General features: G+C 40.2%; 2 protein-coding genes across 2 annotated transcripts; both read right to left on the reverse strand.

Annotated features, from left to right (window-relative positions):
* Positions 1 to 237: 237 nt before the first annotated feature.
* Positions 238 to 4,598, reverse strand: LOC122777318 (transmembrane protein 272-like). Its single transcript, XM_044038482.1, has 5 exons — positions 4,539 to 4,598; positions 1,702 to 1,783; positions 1,552 to 1,602; positions 1,249 to 1,455; positions 238 to 847 (listed from the first exon to the last, which is right to left on the reverse strand). The coding sequence occupies exons 2-5, from the start codon at positions 1,757 to 1,759 to the stop codon at positions 645 to 647; spliced, it is 519 nt and encodes a 172-aa protein (XP_043894417.1). The 5' UTR covers positions 1,760 to 1,783; positions 4,539 to 4,598; the 3' UTR covers positions 238 to 644.
* A 2,284-nt stretch (positions 4,599 to 6,882) lies between these two features.
* LOC122777326 (calpain-5-like) lies at positions 6,883 to 7,763 on the reverse strand. Its single transcript, XM_044038494.1, has 2 exons — positions 7,298 to 7,763; positions 6,883 to 7,176 (listed from the first exon to the last, which is right to left on the reverse strand). Exons 1-2 carry the CDS (start codon positions 7,466 to 7,468, stop codon positions 6,997 to 6,999), a joined length of 351 nt encoding a protein of 116 aa, XP_043894429.1. The 5' UTR covers positions 7,469 to 7,763; the 3' UTR covers positions 6,883 to 6,996.
* Positions 7,764 to 7,814: the final 51 nt, after the last annotated feature.

Genomic DNA, 7,814 nt, shown 5'->3' on the forward strand with positions numbered 1-7,814 from the left:
CAGCGCATCTATGTGCAGCTCATTTTCTAAACCCACATCATTTAAGATGAAAGACGACTCGCTCTACCACTGAGCTACCATCATCCCCATTGAAAGCACTCAGAGAGTACATATCTGTTGGCCCACATCAGGACCAAAATCAGAAAATGGAATCCAAATCACTCCTTTACTTGGACTTCATATAAAAACTAATGTAGCCAAAAACACCTTAATGGATGTAATAAAGTAAAATAATAATATTATTAACTTTTTTATTATTAAGGCAGCATGAATACAACAAGAGCAGATATTTAATATTTCATTACGTTTGACAACACAACAAACAGGAATCACTTGCCGTTGTAAAAAGGGCTCAGCATTTACAGATGCATTATTTATGATCAATGTTAAACTTTTTATCGTCTTAAAAGTTACAAATGTACACATCAGAGCTGCCAGACATAAAGCTGTGCAACTACAGTGCAAGGCAAGGTTTTCAAGCGATTAGTCGTGATGCACGCGATGTGCTTTTCGCATACGCTCGAAGCGGAACTGTGTTTCTGTGCACAGCAGTTACGCTTTTTTACAGCATTTCATTCAACCTTGCATCGAGGACACGTGTAACAGCCGATTGTAACCGCCTCACAAGCGAAAACGTGAAGTCTCTAGTCGTCAGGGTCGGCTCTGCCGCACAGGAAGAAGCAACACATGACACAGCAGCCGATAAACAGGACGAGACCCAATACGATGTAGACCAACGTGGTGGTCCAGAAGGCAAACAAGTAGACGGTCTTGTTGCAGTATGGATCAACGTCTGTGGTGGTCTCGTTATAGTTGGGCTGGTAAATAGAATAGATCCACACATTACCTGGAAAAAAGAAGAAGAAGGAGAAAGAAACCGAATAAGAGAGTTTTTCTACATAAACTTGAGTTATTGCATATTACTGTGATTCTTTTTAAATCCCACATTTTACTGCAGTACATTACAATGACTTAGCAGCTTGGTTCAACTGTAACTGTAAGAATCACACTTCAAAACATAATTTTAGAGGGGTTTCCTCTAATACCCACAAAAATATGGCATTAGATTGTACATTATTACTGTTAAAGTGTGCAATTTCCTGTGAAATATACAATGAAAGCCCTAAAATCATTGACATAATGGACACTACAAGTTCCGTTTCAGTCATGTCTTTGTTATATGGAGTAAAGAAACCAACATGAGGAAGCTAAGAGCGCACCAAGAGCCAGGAGGACTTCTAAACTCACCAGCGATGAACCAGCAGAAGAGGAAGAAAGACGTCAGCGAGTTCCAGGCCATGCAGACTTGACTGAGTGGGTTTGTGGTGCCGTCTTTTGGCTCCTGAGCACAAGGCAGGCAGGCGAGCCATGATAGCATCAGGCCAAAAACCCCCGACACTATCAAATAGATGGGGATGTAGTCCTGCTTCGGACATTTGTGAAGATACACTACTCCTGTAGGAGGCAAGGGCAAAGACAAGAAATTTAATAAAAGTGCTACTTACCGTTTAATGAAATTTCACCATGAATAAAAAGGCATCACCAACTCACCAAGTGCAATCTGAGCAATAGGCAGAATGGCCGCAAAAATCTTTGAACTTCCTGAAAGAAGAAAACAAAAAATGGCTTTAATTTACACTTTTCTTTAAGGAGTGTAGTGATTAAAAAGAAACAAAACTATGTGCGAGTGTCACACCTCACCTAATTTATATCCAGTGGGTTGAGGAGGGCTTCGGATGTTGTCAATTAAAGTGGCCATTCTATCAGTAATGAAGGCGCTAACCTGCAGAGGAAAACAAACAACTGAGAATATTGTTGTATACGCGACAAGAAACAACAACAATAAAACAAAAAAAAAACCAAGCTTTTACACTCCTGTACGTTTTCTCTGTCACTGAACACCATCTTTAAAAACATGTTCATTAGCTTTTTGTAACAGGAAACTGAAGTTTGTATCACTTTGAAAACAGCTCACTCCACTGGGAATTTGTGAAATTTGGGAATATGTCACAACTCAAAGTAGAGCTGAAACAATTAATCAATTAATCGATTACTAAATTAATTGACAACTATTTTGATAATCGATTCATCGGTTTGAAGCTTTTTTCATGATTAAAACAGGATTTCTGATCGTTTAAGCTTCTTAAATGTGAGTATTTTCTTCACTTCTTTCTGAATAACAAAGAAATCATTAAAAGTGAATCATTTTGGTTTGTGGACAAAACAAGACATTTGAGAACGTCATATTTCCAGGTTTGACGAACGCCGATCAACATTTTTTAAGATTTTCTGATATTCTATGGACCAAACGATTAAACGAGAAAATAATCGACAGATTAATCGATTATGAAAACAATTGTTAGTTGCAGCTCCAGTTCAAAAAGAAAAGAAAAACGATCTATTTTGTGACTTCTGCAGAATTATTGCTACTTTATATCACTACTAAAAAATCAATATAAAATGAATTACAACTATGACTCAACAACACACATTTTTTAAAGCCTGAATATGTGACCTATAAACACACACTCCCAGGATGTACATATAAGGATTTGTGTATTATTAATCAGTCATAGATGTATTATGTTATTGCTCTAAACTCTCTAAAGTCTTTTTTCCATGATCCTCTCTTCAAAAGAGCACCTACAGATGCACCATTTTCACAAGTGACGGATGACCTGAGGGAGACTCTCTATCTTGGCAACACTGTGACAATATTGACACACGTTTTATTGCATTTCAGCCTCCTGGTCCGTTATAAATTATCTTTCCTGTTGCTGGGTTTCCAACCCCGACCTGCGATGAGCAATGCTGTTATCAATATGCAACAATTCTTCCAGCAAACTGTGAGTCAGATTGGTGTTTCTGAATTCAACGTGTATGGAACGTGAGAATGACAGCACAGCAGAGCTGAATGATGTGGTCAAACACTCATAGAGCACTAACAGATTAGCCATTTTTGCATCTTAACTGTTGTTTTTATGGGGGAAAAAAACATTTAAATCATGAGGATTTTAACTTTTTTTCATGTGTTTCCAGCAACACAGCAGAACGCACACACGTCACACATTTTTATCACATTTAATCAAATAACAGCATTGTCTTTTGACTTTGATATCACCCTTGGTCGACAGCTATTTTGATTAGTGTTTGTCGATCCAAAAAAGGAAGTCATGATGAATAAACAAGGGTTTGTATAAGTGGACAGAACAACTGCTCTCAGTGTTTAATTTTGTGATTGGCAACCAGCCATCATTCCCCAATCCATTTTTACAATTTTTACAATTTAAATTACATTTTTCAGTTCAGTGTACTGTCACAGAGTCTCTTCACACCATAATAGTCTTTTCCTCCATCCTAATAAACTCATCTCACCGCCTTTCCTCGAATTCCTGAGGAATTACCTGATCTGATAGATGATAGAAATAGATGTAAATGGAGCCAGGAGGCAAAGTCAAATTCTCCCTCTTATCACTTGATTTACTTAATGCTGAAAGGTTACGATGGACTTTTGACCCTGCCTACCCCACAATTATGCCAAATATGTCTGTTTTAGTTTTAATGTGGAAAGTAGGTGTTTTTATTTCGTTTTGATGGGGGATTTTAGATGTTGCCAAAGTCGCATGATTCTCCCTGCACAAATCAATTTAGTTCTTATTTACTTCCTATTTATGAATGTCAGGAAGTCTGGTTACACAAGCTCCAGGGACTTAAAGTCACAAATTAGAGTTTAGACACAACTACAGTTGTTTCGATGCTGCATGACCACCTCTTTGAACTGCTGCGCCTGCTGCTGACGTCATGAAGTGTGACTGCATTCCCACGGTAAAAGCCAGTCTGACCAATATAACAGGAACAGCAGAGAGAGACAACAGGAGACAACCTGCACCGATAACAAACAAACACATGACGCACGCGCGCGCGCGCGCGCACACACGAGTGAAACTTGAAGTGATTGAATGTAAACTAGTGTTTTTATCCCACTTAAAAAAAACCTTTTCCATTACATGTTACATTACATTACATGTCATTTAGCAGACGCTTTGATCCAAAGCGACTTACAATAAGTGCATTTAGACATTTGGGTACAAATAAGAGCTAGAAGTAAGTAAGAGCTTCAAGTAAGCCAAACTATAAAGTGCTAGTCATAAGTGCGATGTATAAGGTTTTTTGGGTTTTTTTTTGTCGTCGTCGTCTTAGTCAGGGAAGAGTCGGAAGAACTCGTGTAAATGCAACACGTTTTGTTCGCTTTAAAACAAATGAAGAACAATAGAACAACTAAACGCACACAAACCCACTGAACCACATGAAGCGAGTCAATGTTGTCACAATGAAAATCAAACACTGTCACACAGGTAAAGTCGTCTCGTTTGGTTGTTTTGTTTTGTTTTGTTTTGTTTTGGCTCACAATTCAACATGGACACGCATCAACACGAAGCCAACTTCAACTGTCCGATAATGGGTTTCACCCAAAGCCCTCTGCTTCAGCCCGAAACAAAGCTTTTAACACGATAGCGTTCGGTCTCCTCGCCTCTTACCTCCTCCCTGGTTTGCAGCTGCTGCTCCTGTGAGCTGCTGCTAAGTCAACCGCGCCTTACACACACACATACACACACCTGTCGGGAGCGCGCACGCACAGGGCGTGTGTCTGGGTGTGTGTGCGCGTGTGTGTGGAGCGTTCCTACTGTCTGTCAGCTGGTCATAAAGACTACTAATGAGGATAATAATCCACTTCAATGTACAGTGTGTGGAGGATTTAGCGACACTTATTTGTGAAGTTACTTCACCCTTCTTTTCCACACGTGTTGGACAACGTATTATCCTTCAATTAGCGTCAAAAATGTTTAGTTTGTCTAAGGTGGGCTACTGTAAAAACACGGTGGTCCAAAATGGCGGCAGTCAGGTGTAACACTTACTAAAGATTTCCAAGTATATTCATTTTAATATATAAACTAATAATAAATAATGATAACAAAGTTGGGCCACACCATGGTGTAGTGGTTAGCACTCTCGCCTTGCAGCGAGAAGATCCGGGTTCGAGCCCCGGTTGGAACAAGGGCCTTTCTGCATGGAGTTTGCATGTTCTCCCCGTGTGTGTGTGGTTCTCCCCGTGGTTCTCTCCGGGTACTCCGGCTTCCTCCCACAGTCCAAAAACATGCAATGTGGTGATTAAGTTCGATTCCACCCCTGGCTAATTGTACTTGATTCCATTGTAAGTCGCTTTGGATAAAAGCGTCTGCTAAATGACATGTAATGTAATGTAATTAGGTAAATTGGACACCCTAAATTGACCATAGGAGTGAGTGTGAGAGTGAATGGTTGTTTGTCTCTAGTTGTGTGTGGCCCTGCGATGGACTGGCGAACTGTCCAGGGTGTACCCTGCCTATCGCCCGATGTAGCTGAGATTGGCACAGCACCCCCCGTGACCCTCTGGTGGAGGATAAAGCGGTTAGATGATGACTGACTGACTGACTGATAACAAAGTTTTCTCTCCTCGCTTTGCTTGTTTGTTGTAAAGTTTTGTTGTGCTTTGTTATCATTTACAGGGCTCATTTCAAAAAGAAAAGAAACAACAAAAACAGATGACGGAAATATGACTAGGACAAGAAATGACAACAGAATAAGCCACTCCCCCTTCCTATATATTTCTCAAGTTATTTTATTACAAATGTTAAGAGGTTATAATGTCCAGTTTTGTATTTATTGTATATGTATTGTTCTGTGTAGCAGTGCAGCTCACAAAATAGTATCTGTGCTCCAGTTTCTGCGATGAGAAGTAGCACATACAGAGAGGTGTGGTTTCTCCTTTTGGCCACAAGGTGGAGTATCTGCTAAAGGGAGCACTGCTCCGGAGTAAACTTATATAGCGATAGTGGCGCGTGAGAAATACAATGTGTGGCGGGAGTGCGTGACTTTAGACCGAAAAGTGTGACTGTTAGGCTCAATGCGTGAGACTCAAGAGCCCTGTGTTATTATGAAACACTGTATGACAAAATTATGAGGAAATATATTAGTCTCTGTTTAACATATCAGGAAGTGTCACATCATTATCATGCTTTATTTTAATGAGTCATAAGCCCTCAAACTCACAACACAACACTGGTAAATATTAATTTATGTTCACACTCATTTGTTCAAATGTTTGGTCATTCAGGGTGGAAATAATATTACACAATATGAAAAGTTGAATGATGTGTAATAATTGTGTGGTGGTTAAAAATGTACAGTACTTTTTAAGAGTGTAGAATATACAGTGAATTAAGAGCTTCAAATGAGCAAACAGGGCAGGAACATGTAACGTGGACGTAGAAGTAGTTTTACATCAAGAACCCCAGTATACAGTATCAGGCTGAGCCTCCAGATAAACAAATACTCTCCAACAAAGAACCGATAACGGTTCACTGAGTCGACGCCTTTCATCGGACGTTGACACAGTGTGCATTGTAACAGGTGTGGACTGAGATCAGGCCAGAGTGTAACCAGATAGTTTTATTGACAGAGAATTTCGACACCATCAGGACGCGAGTAATGACTTTAATGCTGGGTTTTTGGCAGTTAATATATTGGGGCAATGTCCAGTGTACATTTGATATCTTTATTTTGTTATCTACACTTTCAAACCAAATATGAGCGAGTCAGTGGTTTTACCCAGTGAGTAAATAAAACAGCTAGGCTAACACTATGCTAAAACATGTTAGTCCAGTGTGTAACCTTTACGATGTCTTGGCAGAATTGAAAGTGTAATGCTTCAAATAATCACATTAGCTGATTGGTTTTCAGACACACTGTGTTAAATATTTATTCAAAATGCAAATGTGATTTTGTACATTTACATTCAAACAACAGAAATAAAGTCAGAAATAAATATGACAGCAACAACAAATATGACAAGCGTATGATTAATGAATATTATTTAAAAAAATAAACAACTAAAGTAAGTTTGGCAGCAGGGAGGAGAGTGGTTGCCATGGATTGATGTAGTTACCAAGGATGCTGTCACAAGTCTGTGAGGCAGGGACTGGAGGACGTCTCAACGTGAACGCAGCCTCTGTGTCGAGAGCCGGACTGGCTGGTCAATCGCAGGTCAATCACGTGGCTGCGAGTCCTCTCAGACTCCACTGTCTGGAGTCGAGCCGTGCCGAGGACGGTGTCCCACAGTAAACCTCTGCTCCATAACTGCACACGACAGACGCGGCTCATTATCAGCTCAGAATCAGAATCATTGGACATTTGTGAAACATGCTTTGTTAGTTTGTTAGCTTTTGGCAGTGATTTAGCTCCATGGGAACGTGCATACCTCGACAGAGATGTGCGCCTCGGGGTATCTCCTGTAGAAGATGACTCTGAAGTTGAACTCTGGGTTTCCCTCGGCCTTAAACACTCGCGTCCTGATGGTGTCATTCTCACACCGCACAATGGCATAAACATCTGGAGCTGTGAAATTATGTAAAAGAACAAACACAAACATGCATTGAAGGGAAATCCCTTGAAGGCCACCATCATTTCATAACATGCTTGAGGAAATGAAAGGGTGAAAGGAAAGAGGGGCCTTCTCTTTATTGCAATGTGCTGTGTCACCATTAAGCCAGTGGTATACTTCTGTGCACATGCCGCACGCCAAGGTGAGTGTCTCTTTTGCACATCGCATAACCATTACCATTAATCGATTAATCAATTGCTAAATTAATTGTCAAACAGTTTGATAATTGGTTAATTGACCATATGTGTCAGTGTGTGTGTGAGTGGATGGTTGTTTGTCTCTATGTGGCCTTGTGATGGACTGGCGAACTGTCCAGGGTGTACCCCGCCTTTCG

This window comes from Solea senegalensis, linkage group LG11 (genome assembly GCF_019176455.1).
Source record: "Solea senegalensis isolate Sse05_10M linkage group LG11, IFAPA_SoseM_1, whole genome shotgun sequence".
Lineage (NCBI taxonomy): Eukaryota > Metazoa > Chordata > Actinopteri > Pleuronectiformes > Soleidae > Solea > Solea senegalensis.